This window comes from Sus scrofa, chromosome 8 (assembly GCF_000003025.6).
Source record: "Sus scrofa isolate TJ Tabasco breed Duroc chromosome 8, Sscrofa11.1, whole genome shotgun sequence".
Classification (NCBI taxonomy): Eukaryota; Metazoa; Chordata; class Mammalia; order Artiodactyla; family Suidae; genus Sus; species Sus scrofa.
This window is the reverse complement of record NC_010450.4, coordinates 69,759,397-69,776,370: the sequence shown is the minus strand read 5'-3', so window position 1 is coordinate 69,776,370 and position 16,974 is coordinate 69,759,397. Positions and strand designations below refer to the sequence as shown.

General features: G+C 38.5%; 2 protein-coding genes across 11 annotated transcripts in view; one reads left to right on the top strand and one right to left on the bottom strand.

Moving 5' to 3' along the window:
* The window catches only part of RASSF6 (Ras association domain family member 6), a 58,633-nt gene extending 55,788 nt beyond the window's left edge, over positions 1 to 2,845 (top strand). For both annotated transcript variants that reach the window (XM_005666740.3, XM_021101429.1), the window contains exon 11: positions 45 to 2,845. In XM_005666740.3, coding sequence (XP_005666797.1) covers positions 45 to 120 — 76 coding nt within the window. In that variant the 3' untranslated portion in view covers positions 121 to 2,845. The remainder of the gene's footprint in view (positions 1 to 44) is intronic.
* The window catches only part of LOC102166306 (alpha-fetoprotein-like), a 41,622-nt gene continuing 27,230 nt past the window's right edge, over positions 2,583 to 16,974 (bottom strand). For 8 of the 9 annotated variants that reach the window (XM_005666743.2, XM_021101426.1, XM_005666745.3 and 5 more), the window contains 2 exons: positions 14,159 to 14,291; positions 2,583 to 6,720 (listed from right to left, as the gene is read on the bottom strand). In XM_005666743.2, the coding sequence (XP_005666800.1) occupies positions 6,676 to 6,720; positions 14,159 to 14,291 (178 nt within the window). In that variant the 3' untranslated portion in view covers positions 2,583 to 6,675. Of the gene's footprint in view, positions 6,721 to 14,158; positions 14,544 to 16,974 lie in introns of those variants that run through there. The other variant, XM_021101424.1, reaches the window with a different exon arrangement.

The window sequence follows — 16,974 nt, the reverse complement described above, 5'->3', positions numbered from 1 at the left end:
CAAAATGTGTCCAATCTTTAATACTTTTTTCTCCTCATTTTCAGATTCAGGACAGAAAAGGCTATCATCCTGAAATATCTTCAAAGTAAACGGGTAATAAAAACAGAGACAACAGTTTAGTAGTACAGGTCCCTGTTGCTAAAACACTTCAACAAAATTAGAAGGGTGTTAATATTTGAGTGCATAAATTCTATATTTGTATTCATACAAATATATGTGAACTGGAATCTGTAGAAAACTGAATGTCAAAACAGCTTGTCTCTCTTTGAAGTGATGAGGTGAACTTGGGTTCACAGTTGAAAGGAAAGGAACTTGAATTTAGCTTCAGTAACTGAAATAAGCTCGGATACTATGTATTCCAAATGGTTGTTATGGTAAAGTGCTCAATGAACTCGAATTTAAATGACATCTTCAGATATCATGTAGCTTTATATGTCTTTGAGCTTCAGCTGTCAAGAGAACTGAAATATCATCAACCAACTCTGAGAAATGATTCAGAAGTAAAAGCTGCCAGCTCCTGAAATAAAAAAGCAGCACATTATTACCCACCAAAGAGTTTGATGGTTTATGGTGTTTCACAGTGCCTTGAAAACTCCAGCCTCTTCATAAAATCTAGGGCTATCTTTATATGGGTAGGTGACTTTGGGCTATCTGCAACATCAGAACTGTCTATTCTCAGGGATGGAAAATATTATGGACTCTGTTAAGAAATCCGAAGTGTAATTTTCTCAACCTGAACCCTTCTCCCCCCACTCTGTTTTACTGATGACTTTCAAAAGTGTTATTAAGCTTTTTAAAAAGTCAATTGAACTAGTTTTCTTTATTTTTTCAAAAAAAAATACCACAGAGATTTAATGTATTTTATCCGCCAGGAGAAAACTTGGTCCATAATGACCATTTGCTGCTGAATGAATATGGAAGATAATGCAAATCTATGGTAGCTGAAGTGGGACAGGGAATCTGTAGCTCTGCCCTTTTTCTCCAAAATACTCATTCTACAGGATAACACTCAGAAAACTTGAAGTCTGCTTAACCACTGAAAATGCCACAAGTATCACTGATGATTTTATTTATGAGCTCTATATTAAAATAGAGTTGTATGCAGCTTTTCTCCACTCTACCACTCCTTCTCATCAGCATTGGATTAAATTGTTTGATTGCATTATACATACCATGAGATAAGGGATCTACAGTGTGTGTACATATATCATGTAGTAAACTCCGTAACTACATAAACAAAATATGAAATATGTTTAAGACAAAGGTATTACTTCTCAGTATCATCTGATCCTAAACAGGATGAAAGTAAAAATGTACTATAACCTTTTCAGACCTAGGAAATATCCTTTATTCAATAAAACAGAGGCTTGCATCTTTATCTGTTCCTCTCTCGGTTAATAACAAAATTTCATTTCACTAAAGTAAAGCAAATGTAATGGTTAAAATTCAGTATATTTATTTAAAGTTGTATCAAGTATCTGCCATAAACATGACAAAAAGTTCATCTTGAACATATCAAAATCTACAAAGTACATAAGTAAGATGCCAAGCTTGGATAGAAGAAAAAAAGCATGAAAAGTAAAATCACAGAAGAGGAAAAGCAAATGGCTACTAAATATGTGAAAAAAATTTGTATCATAATAGTGATCAGTTGTATTAGTCTGTGTCTAATTAAGAGACAGAAACCACATGATCATTTAAAGAGAGAAAGTTTAATATAAATAATTATTTAGCTGTGATGATAGGAGGACAACTATAAAAAGAGAGAACCCTAAGGTGTACCCCAAGGCTGAGAAGAATACCCATAAAGGAAAAGCTTGAAGTAAAGAGTTCAGAATTCACTTGAGAAGGTGTGTTTGCAGCCTTTTTGATGGAGGACATGGCCTCTGGGTTCCCAGGATACAAGAGGGCCACAGTCATAGGGCAAACAGGAACAACCCCCTGGGGTGTGGAGCAAGTGGCAGGTTTGCAGAGGGGCTTGGGGCTTCTCTGCAGGCATAAGGCCACATCGCATAATGTCTCTGTCCAGAGGTCTGCAGGAAACAAAGTCTGGGGGCACAGGCAAGCTGAGGCTGAAGAGTAGCCACACAGATGGAGTCAGGGGCACTGCTGCCATGCCACTAGGACTGGAAGCTGCAGGGGCTGCGAGCACCAAGTTGAGAAGGTATGGAGAGTAATGACTTAAGCTAGGACACAGGCCTGTACTGGCTTCAGGCTGTGCCACCACAAACCAAATCAAAAGCTGGAAAAGGGGATGGGGGAACAAATGCTAAAGCAAGCAACTAGCTTGCTTTACTAACTAGGACCTTACAGGCAACTAGCACTGGAGAAACCACTCTGGGCAAAACGGTGGAGGAAGAAAGCTTCCCTGAGCCTGACCAACCAGCCCCTGAGGAATCCTGTAAAACCAACTTCCTCCTACAGTGTTTCTCCAGCGCCCTCTACTGACAAAATATGACATCTGTAAGCTGCAAAGGAAACAAATTTAAAGGCTCCCATATCGGTTTTCCCAGAGCCATCAGCAAAGAATCAATTTGGAACACAGAGGCGATAAAATAACTGGCATGGCAACAAAACACAAATGAAAGTGAAATATCCTTTTTGGTCTATTAAAAAATTAAGAAGGTATAATATTAAATACTCAACAGATTACAGTGTGATAGGAACTTAAATTGCTGATAAAAATACAAATAGATATAATGTTCCTTGAAAGCAATTTTGGTAGTAAGTTCATCCTGTAATTGTAGGATCTTATGTTGGAAATATTCAGATGTATAAAGACACTATGTAAACAAGATCATTATTTGTTGTGATAAAAGGAAGCAAATAGTCTAATGTCGAAAAATAGAAAAGATTAAAGAAGGAAAGAAACATTTACCCATAGCATGTTATGAAGCACTTAGGATTGTTTTCAAACAAATTTTAATTATAAGTTATTTCTCCTATGTAGCTAGATAAGAATATACACTAAAATGTTTTAACATGTATTACCCATGAGATATATAGATATATGTTTATATATGTGTGTGTACTATTTGTACATACACATTATAAACCAAAACAACATGTCAAATGTGGTTATGCCTGGTTTGTAGAATTATGTGTGATTTATATTTTTTGTATTTTTCTATACTTATTAAATATTCTACAATTAACATGTATTACTTTTTAAACAAGGAAATAGAAAATTTTTTATTAAAAAGTTACCCACAAAAAAAATTAGCAAGTACATGCAAGCATAGAGTTCTACGAGATGAAAAAAAAAATTTTTAATATTCAAATGAGACATTAACATCACTACTGTGGTAGTTTTAAAATATATCTATGGGGAGTTCCCACTGTGGCTCAGTGGTAACGAACCCAACTAGAATCCATGAGGACGCAGGTTTGATCCCTGGCCTCACTCAGTAGATTAAGGACCCAGTGTTGCCATGAGCTGTGGTGTAGGTCACAGATGCAGCTTGGATCTGACATTGCTGTGGCTGTGGTGTAGGCCAGGATCTGCAGCTCCGATTTGACCCCTAGCCTGGTAACTTCCATATGTAGACATGTGGCCTTAAAAAGCAAATAAAATAAATAAAATAAAATAAAATGTATCTATAAAGTCTTTGATACTCCTCCTCTCAAGAGATGGAGCCTAATCCTTCTCACTTTGCCAAAGGGCTGGGCTTAGTGACTTAATTCTAAGGAACAAAGGAAAGCAGAAGTGATGTGTGTGGACTCTGGAGATTAAGTCATAAAAGTCACTGTAGCATCCTCCTTGCTTGTTCTCTTGGTTTGCTTGCTCTGGGGGAAACCAACTGCCATGTTCAGAGCAGCCCAGGGAAAAGGCTTATAATGATAGGGACTGAGAATTTCTGCCAAAAGCCAACAAGGAACTGAGGCTCCTGTCCACAGCCATGTGAGTGAGTCATCTGCCAGCCCTGGTCAAGCCTTCAGATGACTGCAGCACTGTCTAATAGTTTGACGACGATTTCATGAGAGACCCTGGGCCAGAAAACCCAGCTAAACCACTCCTGGATTCCTGATCCTCAGAAAATGTGTGAGATAAGAAATGTATATTATAGTATGCTGCTACATTTCAGGATAATTTGCTATATAGCAATAAATAAGATATAATTTCTGAGACAAAAATCCATTCCTTTCAGTCATCTTTGCATAATATAAGAATATAAACTTTTGTCATAAAACCATTTATTGTTTGGGTGGTTCAAGTATTTCATTACCAGTTATATATTAGTTCAAATTCAATTCTAGGTAATATGTTGTATTTATTAGGGATAGAGGACCTGTCCCATTCATCTTTGTATACTTTGCCATTCTTAATATTGTATACTGTATATGGGATGTGCTCAATAAAAATCGGTTGAATAAAGGACTGAATGAATTAATGAATGAATAAAAGAATGAGCAAATAAATGATCTGAAATGTTTTTTAAATTCCTTGTATATATATGCCTCCTTTTTCGCAAATTTGATCCAGTAGCCAAAGAAATAAGGAATCTTTTCTATATGGTTTTCACCAATATGGTGGTGTATTTTATTAACTTTAAGCTGTGTGAAATATTCATTTAGGCAGCATTACTATGGAAATTTGTTTAGGGCTGTTCAGATTGACTTCAAGAGCTGAAGGGGAGGAGTTCCCACCATGGCTCAGCAGTAACAAACCCTACTGGTATCCATGAGAACATGCGTTCAATCCCTAGCTTTAGGTTCAATCTCTGCCTCGTTCAGTGTGTTAAGGATCTGGAGTGCCATGAGCTGTTGCAGCTACGATTGGACCCCCAGCCTAGGAACTTCCATATGCCACAGGAGGTGAAGGGGAAAGTCCATTTACAAAGCAGTTGATGAGGTCAAAAAGATGGCACGATATCTATTATATTGAGATATCTACATGTGCAAGGAAGGAAAAGAATAGGATGCAATTCAATAGGGCAAACCCTTCAACAGCATCCATTTTTCTTTTAATAATGGCTAACCTATTAGCCATTTGAAATTGTTCATATTTGACCTAAATAAGCAGCAATTTCATATTGTTCAAACTAACAGCATTTACTATTTGCTAAGCACTATTTTACGTGCCTTACATACATCAGCTCATTTAATGTTCTTTACACTCCCATGAGAAAATTAGTCTTTCAACCTGATTTTAAAGATGAAAACAGTGATCCATGGAGAAGTCAGGAGATTTACTAAGCTCTTTAGCAACAGATCGAGGTAGGGTTTGAAACTTACAGCTCCAGAATCCACACTCTTAATTAACCTCTAAAATATATGCCCTCATCCTAAACTACAAACCCTCAAATGGCCTTCTTTGTGTCTTCATTTGTAAAATAAGAATAATAATACCTTCTTCATTAGACAACTGTAGGAGTTACAGGAATAATAGGTTTAAAGGCTGACCTTTTGCACATAAGAAATGTGTGATAAATATTAGCTATTGTTATAAATAAGCTGCAGGATGTCCCCACCTGGCATTGTAACCTAGGCTTTCACTAAGTCTTACCACCCACAAATACTTCGTTCTTGTCTCAAAACCCACCCAAATGAATCCCTCACCATTCAGGTGCACACTCTACTACATCTATCTGTTGAAACCATGCCATTTTCTAGCTATTGACCAGATCACTTCTGTCGTGAGCTTTCCTGGTCACTGTGACAGTATGTGCTCTCAGTTCCCTGTGTTCCACATTATCAGTTAGCCCTGCTCTTGTGACACTGGAAATGCAAAATCTCCCTATTCTTATCATTCCGTATGTGTTTATATCTTGAATAAATTCATTAGTGATCGGATCATGGCATATTCATATTATCCCCTGCAGCATCTAGCACAGTGTATTGAACACAATAGATACTTAAAGTGTTCACTGGATTTAATTTGCAAATGTACATGAACAGGTTGAAATTACTGGAGTGAGGGAAAACTGAAATCAAGAGCCCTATAATCAACTAAGCATGTTCTCCGATCAAAAAATACTCCAAGCAGTATATCACTGCTTCCTAAACATCACTGCTAATTTTTACTTCATTAAACACAGAAAAGATCTGGAAAAGTAAGTCCAAATAATAAGCTCTTTGTGTCATTTATGCCAGAATTTCCAGGGAAAAGACTACTATTACGAATCAATGCTGAAAATTCAAGTTAAACTAAATACTTCAGGACTCCTTGGTGACAATGTCAATATCACATATCAAGGGGAAAGGTGAAAGAAGATACAGTTATGATGGTAACTGTATTATAAAACACATTTCTTTCAGCTCATCAATAACCATGTTCAGCAGTGATGTAGACAGAAAATCCAGGTAGCACTTGGGGTCTTTTTCACTCCAGAAACCCAGTGGTCAGGTCCCAGGTTCATGGAGAACCCATTGCATCCACCCGAGGCTTTCAAAAGGCCCCTTGGTTCATGTTTCTATTGCTGTTTCTGAGATGTAGAAAGCTTATGAGGAGAAAGGAGGAAGGAAAGTGGGTATGAGAGTTACAATAAGTGGATTTCTGTACTGGAGAGGAAAGGAGAGATGTAGTGAAGACTGACTAGTGTTCTTGAGTAACTGTGAATAGCTGAAAAATGATGTTGATTCTCAGTTTGAATATTAGCCATGCATTTCATTTTTGCTGGAAAAAAAAAAAACATAATTCAGCAAGGATCCTACATTGACATCTTCTGGGGTCAATTAGCTTCCCAAAAGAGACTGGCACTTTTCGATCAGTTTGGACCCCTAAAAAAAAGCAAACAAGCACATTGGTGAGAAGGAGAAAACACCTAAACAGCTCTGATCCCCAAGAGAAAAACTTTGATTTCCCTGTTGCACGCCTGAGAGGGGTTCTGATATGCTCGCCTCTCAAGGTCTTGGAATTGCTCACAGGCCTAGTCCCTTACCTTAAGGACTTAATTAACTGCAATACCTTAATTAAGGTATTAACTGCAAGACCTTAATTAACTGCAGTCCAGTTTCAGGACACCATATTTGGAATAAATAAAAATTTGCTTTCTCCTCACAAAAATCAGAAACATCATAGTTGCACATAGCTTCTCCTTACTTTTAAAAACAGCTCTGGGGTAATCCCAAGCCGAGTCACTACATATTCAGGTATAAGAACTCAAGACGAACAAAGCCATTTAAGGCTGATCAGACACCTCTACATCCTTCATATTTACTGATATAGACCTTGATATCAAGTCCAAAAGTTTTCCCCAAATTGTACCTGTATAGTCTTTATTCAAATAAAAATCATTTGTAGAAGCCCAAATAGATAAAAGTTAAATACCTGGCTAAGTCAGAATGGGATCCCTGGAACTCCATGCTAAGATATGTGCACACACATGCGCGTGCACACGCACGCACACACACACACACACACCTGGGAGGTAGATGACTTACACACCTAAGAGCCTCTAGAATCCTGTAAAATGGGTAGAAGTCTAGTGATTTAGTTCTTCTTCAAACAGCACCACACCTAAATCGTCTAGAAAGACTGAAATCTATTTTTAAAAACACTTCTGTAGTTTAAATTATCCTAGGAGTTCCCACTGTGGCTCAGCAGTAGTGAACCCAACTAGTATCCATGAAGATGCTGGTTCGATCCCTGGCCTCCCTCAGTGGATTAAGAATCTGGCATTGCTGTGAGCTGTGGGGTAGGTTGCAGATGAGGCTGGATTGCAGATGAGGCTAGCTGCAGATGAGGTAGGTTGCAGATCCCACATTGCTGTAGCTGTAGTGTAGGCCCGTGGCTACGGCTCCAATTTGACCCCTAGCCTAGGAATTTCATGTGCCCCGGGTGTAGCCCTAAAAAAAAGGAAAAAAAAAGATAAGGCATTCTAACTTCCTTGGTAACTCATGACTGTTTAAATCAATGTTTATAGAAAAATTTCCCACAAGATTAACCTCAGGACCCTCATATTAAATCTTGTTCAGTATCTTCTAGCCTAACAACAGGAGAGGAAGTCAAATTTCTCCATCACCCATCGATTCCATTGCTCTAGGTAAATTTCTAATCTGTTATGTAACGAGTGCTGAGGGGGAAAAAATTTCTGGTAAAGGTAAGGCAGAAGGAAGGCATCTGAGAAAACTACTCTAATAAGAAGCAATGCCCTGTATAAAGTAAGAAGTGAGGATAATGCCACATCTGGAGAGAAGGCCCAAGCAAGATTTTGAAATGGAAAGCATGGACTCATATGATGGAATGCAGAGAAGAGAGGGACGAAAGAGAAGCTGTATTCCTCACACTGACACCAAATTAGCCACTCTTTGATTTCCTATAATCCCAGACATGTTGGGAGACTGCGAACCTCTCACCTATCCTAAGACTTTGGAATAAATATTCCTAGTTTATTTCTCCACATCCTGTGACATGCTTTTCAATCCTTTTTCCATTCTAGATACTTCAGGACATAGCAATTTGCCAACATCCTTTTAAAATGTGGCATCTTTCATCTCTTTTGAAATTCCAATTCGGTAACAGTAAAAATATACAAAGAGTATAAATCTTATTGATACTAAGAAGAAAAAGAAGCTTACCATCAATATGAGATATTTATGAACTTTTAAAAAAATAAAGCCCATTGGTATGATATTAATCTACATACCAAAATGCAAAGACAGCAGTTGAAGAGATATACCAGCAGTAAAAGATCAGAAAGTCATTGATGTCTGAGGTGCTTTGGGTCTTATCTGCTACTCAGACTATTTTGTAAACTTTCTAAAGATTCCTAAAGTCAGTATTATCCTTTTATATAGAGGAAATAATATTTAAACATGCAAGGACCCCCCCCAAAAAAATTTAACTCTTGGGTGCCCATTCTGAAAAAAAAAATGTATACATAGTTAAGAATGTAGTTCAGCAAAACTTAATTTTCAGTCCAAGAAAAAACTCAAAATGGAATTTTAGAAATAGTCAATGTTACCCAGGATTACACTAAAAAGAAACTCCAGGACTTCCCATCAAGGCTCAGTGGAAACTGCATCTGATTAGGATCCATAAGGACACAGGTTCGATCCCTGGCCTCACTCAGTGGGTTAAGGATCCAGCGTTGCCGTGAGTTGTAGTGTAGGTTGCAGACATGGCTCGCCGATTTGGCATTGCTGTGGCTGTGGTGTAGGCCTGCAGCTATAGCTCCAATTCAACGCCTAAACTAGGAATCTCCATATGTCGCAGGTGCAGCTCTAAAAAGACCAAAAAAAAAAAAAAAAAAAAAAAAAAGCGAAACTATGTTTACCACTATAAATCAATCAGAGAAATAAATAGATGCAAACTGAAAGATTAAGTCAGAGGACTTTTCAAATATACCTTTAAGATGATAGAGTATTCTATTACAAAACCTGTATGATTAAGTACCTTATATATATTTGTGGTGTGATGAATGCAGATGCTTTATTTGCCAATATGGAAAAAGAAAATTAGAAAAATCTCAAAAAAGAATGACATCCTAGGAAATCATAATCCAAATATGTAAAACTATATAAATGTGGCATGGTTTCTGCAGTTGATAGTAGATAAGAGACTTCACTTAATCTTGACACAGTTTGAGGGGTACAGAGTAAGTCATTTACAGGATAGTATTCCAAACAAACACGCTATTGCATATACTATTCAATGGTTGCCAGTTTTTAGCATCAACCTGTTGACAAGGCATATAAGACAAACATGTACAAAGCAGGATGAATAAACCTAGACAGTGTAGAAGTAATGGTATAACTTTAAAAAGAAAAGCTGGCAGAGAAATCAAAGTTTAGATGTATTAATTATATTTTGGAAAGTCACTAGATGCTGACTGAAGTAGAAGGACAAAGAAATAGAATGTAATAACCAATAAAATAACTAAAAACACTTTACCTTAAAAAAAAACTGAGAAAGAGTCTGTGGGTAGCATTGTTGAAGTTAGCTGAAGTACACTATATTCTTTGAGTGACAATAGCACTTTAATAAACCATTAAAATAATGATGGTAATCACTAGAAGTACAAAAGAACCAAAATTGTTTACCTTTTGGGAATGGGAAATGTACTCCACTCACTTGTTTGAACTTTTGCCATGTTCATGTATTGCTTATATAATTTTCAAAATTGTGTAATGCATTCTAAGAAACTAAGCACAGTATGCCGAAATGACCTGAGACATATGACTGAGATATGACGTTGTTTAATCTGATGGTTGTTTTTAATTCAGAAACGCATCCCAGGGTCACAGTAGCTTTGGCAGAAGATCCAACAAGTTGTACAACCTAGGCTATTTAAACCAGCAGGTCTTTTCACAAGAGTTTGCATTAAGTGATCTAAAAGCAGAACTTTGCTTTTTTATTGTTAAATTTAATGTATTATTTTCAAACTACCATGTCAACCTGCCCAGATTTCTGCTAATTCTTGTTAACTTTTTTCCATGTTATATTCCGTTGGTTAATAGATAAGTATCTCAGGCTATAATTATCATTTCCCCACTGACCTGGAGGAGAGAATTTTTTTGGCTGCCCTGTGGTGTATGGAGTTCCCGGGCCAGAGATCAGACCCCAGGCACAGTTGTAACCTATGCCACAGCTGAGGCAACACCAGATCCTTAACCCACTGAGCTGGACTGCGGATCAAACTTGTGTCCCAGTGTTCCAGAGAAACTGCTGATCCTCTTCTGCCACAGCAGGAACTCCTTTTTATTTCATTCTTACTCTTACCAACATTCCAACATTAACTTTGGTTCACTTTTTTTCCTTTAGAATATTCCTGCATTCTGGTTTACTTCTCAAAATATATCTTCCATCTTGCCTAAAAGTGTTTTATCTTTCCAATAGCCATAGCTAGAAAGGCAATCTTCAAACCTGCCCACTTTCTCTTTAAACATGGAGAAGGGTTCACATACTTGACTATTCTAACCTCAGAAGAGAAAACAAAGAAAATGTCTGTAGGTCCCTGGAGCAGTTAGCCTGACTTGAAACATCTACAGACGCTAATTGGCTGAGCTTCTTTATCTCTGGGATCTTGGTTCCATGGAGATTCCCAAAGCCACTAGGTATAATTTTTTTGTACCACAGTCAAACCCAGATTTTTTCCACAAACATAGACGCACAAAGACACCAATTCTTGATAAGATTCCAAAATATTCCAACATATATTCCTATATTTTTTACTAAGCCTATTCTATATAATATTAGGTATTTTTTTAATGTTCCAGTTTTACCTATATATTTGATGACCCTAAATTCTTTTACTTTCTTTCATAAATAAGTTATTTTTCAATTGTTTCCTTATTTTTGTTACTGTCCTTGGTTCTACCTTCTCATTGAGAGTTAAATATGGGGGCAGTTCCCGTTGTGGCTCAGTGGTTAACGAATCCAACTGGGAACCGTGGGGTTGCAGGTTTGATTCCTGGCCTTGCTCAGTGAGTTGAGGATCTGGCCTTGCCGTGAGCTGTGGTGTTGGTCTCAGACACAGCTCGGATCTAGCGGTTGTTGTGGCTGTGGCGTTGACTGGCGGCTACATTTCCAATTGGACCCCTAGCCTGGGAACCTCCATATGCTGCGGGAGTGGCCCTAGAAAAGGCAAAAAGCCAAAAAAAAAGAGTTAGATATAGAAAAATGATTGGGAGAGTAGCGGCAACTGTTTAGGATTATCTATTTTGCCTTAGGAAAATGGTTCTTAAAGTGGTCTCCAAGCCAGAAGCCTCAGCATCAGAACTTGTTAGAAATAAAAATTACCGGGAGTTCCCGTCGTGGTGCAGTGGTTAACGAATCCGACTAGGAACCATGAGATTGAGGGTTCGATCCCTGCCCTTGCTCAGTGGGTTAACGATCCGGCGTTGCTGTGAGCTGTGGTGTAGGTCGCAGACGCGGCTCGGATCCCGCATTGCTGTGGCTGTGGTGTAGGCCAGTGGCTACAGCTCCAATTAGACCCCTAGCCTGGGAACCTCCCATATGCCACGGGAGCGGCCCAAGAAATGGCAAAAAAAAAAGACAAAAAAAGAAAGAAAAATTACCAGACCCCAACCTAGATCTATTGACTCAGAACCCCTGTGGTGGAAAACACTGATTTTGTTTTAATAAGTCTTCCACGTGATGCTGATACAGGAAAATTTCAGAAGCACCACCTTAGGAAAATTATACAAAGGTAAACGTGATCAAACTTCAGCGATGATACATAATTACATATAATAAGCATTTTAATCTGAAAACACTAATTTTAATTAACATTTTCATTAACACAATATATTCTTCAGAGAGCTCCTTCTTTCTTCTTTAGGGAAATCTTAAAAGGAGGGAAGCAGAAACCATGTGTGTGTTTCAATTATTAAGTGGAAGATTGCTGTTGGGCCAAAAGTGTGGGAAAAAACACACAGAAATCTCTCTATTGATGAAAGTGTTCAAGTAAGAAGTATCCACTCAAGAACAAGAATACTTCAAGGAAACTCCCTCAGGAATTCTCAGGCACAGGCAAAACTGTTTATCTCGTAGATATGGGGTTGTTACTCAGGTAGAGCTGTGTTTTCTGAATGTTTATCGAAAGTAAAAAGGCTTTATAATAAATAAATGGACCCTCGTATAGATGACTATCTTCATTTTTCGTATCAGCTAGTCTGAGAGTCAGCAAAGCTTTTTTGTAAATGGCCAGATACCAAATATTTGGGGCTTTGCAGTTCATACAGTCTGTCACAGTTCTTCAATTCTGTTATGGCAAAAAGTAGCCATAGATGACACATAAATAAATGGGCAGGGCTGTGTGCCAACACAACCTATTTACATGAACAGAGAGTGGAGCTGGTAGCTAGAGGACTGTAGTTTTGCTACCTTTGACTACACTGTAGTTATATAAGTTTTAGCATAAGCACATTGGAGTTCCCGTCGCGTGACTCAGTGGAAATGAATCCGACTAGGATCCATGAGGATGCAGGGTCAATCCGTGGCCTCGCTCAGTAGGTTGGGGATCTGATGTTGCCATAAGCTTGTTTGAAATAAAATTTTCCTGTATCAGCATCACTTGGAAGACTTATTAAAACAAAAACAGTGTTTTCCACCACAGGGGTTCTGATTCAATAGATCCAGGGTTGGGTCTGGTAATTTTTATTTCTAACAAGTTCTGGTACAGGCTGCAGATGTGGCTCGGATCCCATGTTGCTGTGGCTGTGGCTCTGATTCGACCCCTAGCTGGGAACTTCCATATGCGGCAAGTGTGGCCCTAAAAAGCTAAATACATACATACATACATACATGTGTACAGTTTGGCTGAAAAAGTAGAAAAGAGCCACCAAAGGCAATTAAGGCGCTCATGGAAATTGTTATCTATGAAAACGTTTTCCTGGGCCATTTCTAAACCCCAGTTCTACCTAGGCCCAGCATGTTTTTTGACTTTAAGGGCTGCTTCATTTTATTTTTTTAACCACTTGCATTCCTCTACTCAGATGCAATTACCTACTGCATGCAAGTTTCTGCTTTTCAAGTCATGTCCTGAGAGAGTGGTCCATCCCAGGTCCCTCCATGAATTTACATGAATTTTCTGTGCCACGGACTGATGGTGGGATTACCATGACATTTATGTCACATAAGTTTAGAAATTTAAGTCACACAACTTTATCATCTTATGAAAAATCATTTGCTTATTAACGATACGCAATTAGATTAATTACAGAAAACAATCTCCTGGTAATCAATGTGGCGTGTCTGCACAGATAAACTTTTTTTTCCTAGTCATTTTTCTTCTATTTTTCAACTGCTAGTCTAATGATCTGCCACTGAGAAAATGAAATCCTTTTCACCTTGTTTCCTAACTAAGCCCCAAACTACATTTGGTGACTCTTTCTGATTGTGCCTTCAGAAATTTCTAGAACAAAGCTCCCATTTGCCCAGACAGGTCTTTAAACTGTTATTTCTTCAGAAATTCCCTGTATTTCCAAGGACACCACATCTCTACAATGATCAAGGTCTGTAACTCCTCCTTCTTCCTCCCATCCCCAGTCCTAAACATCTCAGTTCGTCTCTATTTATGTCCAACATGCCTACTTCCTCCAAAGGGACATAAGTATCAACATATCTTAAGCACAACTATAGTCAGTTACTCCAGTCCACCTAGACTCTGATTGTCTCCTCATTCATTTATGATTGGAATAGAGAAATGATTTTTTTTTTTTACTTTAATAAGCCCTAAGAGAGCTAAGAGAACAGACAAGGAAACATGGGTACCTCTTTTTGGAAACACATTTCACTTTTCTCTGCTTGGCAGCACCTCTCCACCAGATGAGCAAAATCCACAATAATTGACTGGAACTTCATCTCAGCTGCATGTGGTTTCTGTTTCACAAGGTGGCTGAGGAACCTGAATCAAAAATGAGTGGTAAAGGGAGCTCCCGTCATGACTCAGCGGTAACAAACCCGACTGGTATCCATGAGACGCAGGTTCGATCCTTGGCCTCGTTCAGTGGGTTGGGGATCCAGCATTGCCTTGAGCCTCGGTGTAGTTCACAGATGTGGCTCGGATCCTGTGTTTCTGTGGCTGTGGCATAGGCCAGCAGCTACAGCTCTGATTCGACCCCTAGCCTGGGAACTTCCATATGCTGCACATGTGGCCCTAAAAAGCAAAAAAAAAAAAAAAAAAAAAAAAAAAAAAGAGAGAGAGAAAGAAAGAAAGAAAAAATGAGTGAAAATACAGACACTCCCTGAGTGTGCACACCACTCATACCTGTGTATAGCTCTCACTCTTCAGTTTAAAGGCCCTGAAAATGCTCTGATGTCTTCATAGTTTTCACAATGACCATCTCCATCTTCACGTTTTAGTCAACATATCAAGAATATCTCATCAGATAATTATTATATAAATTTAATTATCTTTATGTGATTATTACTAGGGTACATTTTCATTGCATTGGATGGTTAATAGGTTATAAAGTAAATTAGCTTTTCCTATAACATTTTGTTATATATGATATTGATTCTAAACAACTAACTTCCCAATGAATATTACGAGTGTAACACACCTGGAAGTTTGAGGACTTCTTAGATGTTATTAACAATAAAACCAATACTCTAATTTAGAACTTCAGTGGTTTGACAATCTTTTCAGATTTCCTTCACAGAATAAATTTCCCCCGCAACTATATATAGACATTGCTGTTTCAATCACTTTGAACATTCAAAATTATAGCCTGATGTTTATTACTCTATTAAACAAAATAATATTCCAGGAGGAGTTCCCATGGTGGCTTAGCAGAAATGAATGATTGGCATCTATGACGATGCAGATTCAATCCCTGGCTCGCTCAGTGGGTTAAGGATCCAGCATTGCCATGAGCTGTGGTGTAGTTTGCAGATGCGGCTCAGATCTGGTGTTGCTGTGGCTCTGGCATAGGCCAGCAGCTACAGCTCCGATTGGACCCCTAGCCTGGGAACCTCCATATGCCATGGATGCGGACCTAAAAAAACAAAAAGACAAAAAAAAAAAAAAAAAGAAAGGAAGAAAGAAAGAAAATTTGAACACCTACATCTCAAGGTTTTCGTAAGGACCAAAAACAATACTATATTAAAGGGCTGGGTATAGTAACTGGCACAATGAAGGCACTCAATGAACAGTGGCAAAGATAATCTGAATAATTTTATTAATTATTTCGTTATCTTATGGCAAAGATAATGAATAATTATAATAGCACAGCTTGCAACTCGCTTACATTTCAAATTATTGATGGCTTCCAACTATGATCTCCTTTCTCCCTGAGTCCCACATTGTCACAGCTTCTCTCCTATGTATTCATTTATTCGTTCAGCAAATAACTGATAAGCATGTTTATAATTTCCCTGAGGCTGAGAGCTGTAGAGTTAACAACGATAGAGAAACCTAACAGAGGAGGTAGAAAGCCTCCCTCATATAGACCCTTCTTCTCTTTCCTCACAAGCATTAGGATTCCAAGTGTTTTCAAGGCTTGGTCCCCTCCAACCCCTTTAGTCTCACCCCAGAACATTCCTCTCCGCTCTCCCACCTACGCCTCAGTCACTTGAGCTATTCTGCTCTCCTCGGCCTTGCTGGGTCCGCTGGTTTCTGGATGCACTTCCCATAAGCGACCAGTAGAGGGCAGACAATTATGACTGCTGAGTTTCCAGATCGGGCAGCAGCTGCTTATTTAACAAGGAAAAACACTCCCATCGTGATGGGATAAGTAATGGGGGTAGAGGGTCTCATTAGGCGAAGGCAGGTCTGGGAAAGAGATTTACAGCAGGGGTATCAGTATGTCAGGTTACCCCTCCGTGGCACTCCATATAGAAGCCGCCTCCTCTGCAACTGGGGACGCTAAGCCATTTGGAAGGAGACCTTCCTGCCACAGCAACAACCTGTCACATCCTCGTGATCTGCTGGCAGTGGTTTTGCCTCTCCTGTTCACTTCCTCCCACCCCACCCTGCTCTCTCTGCCTGCTATTTCAAAATATTTCCCCTAACTCTATTTATTCTTTTAGTTTTAAAATGTTTGATTTACCTTCTAAATAGATCCCATTTTTGATCCTAATGCCATCAAATTGTCCTCAGTGTTTCATTTCTGACATTAATCCTTTATTTTCATTACCTTTATTCACTATTTCATCATGTAAAGCACATTCTAGTCTGAATATACTATCTTCAATCTTAACTCAGCTTTTTTCTTCGATGGATGGTAAATTCTTTTTACTTTAAATTTCCATTTTCTTTTTATTTTCTCTATCTTATTCCCTGACTTCATTTCTGCCTTCTCTTTATATTCCTGCTGAATTTCGTCTTTCTCCGCCAGGAGCCCCTTCTCTTGTCTCTCTCTCTCTCTCTCTCTCTCTGTCTGTGTGTGTGTGTGTGTGTGTGTGTGTACTATGATGGTTAGCCAGAACTATATAGGGGTGAAAGCCATGGAGAGATCCCCTACCACTATCCCAGGAAGTTGGAGGGTTTTGTCTAGACTGACCTTTGACTTCCAATATGTATCCCCCAGAACATTCCAGAAGTTTCTACACTAGCTGTCTCTATGCTACTGCTTTCTTCACACAGA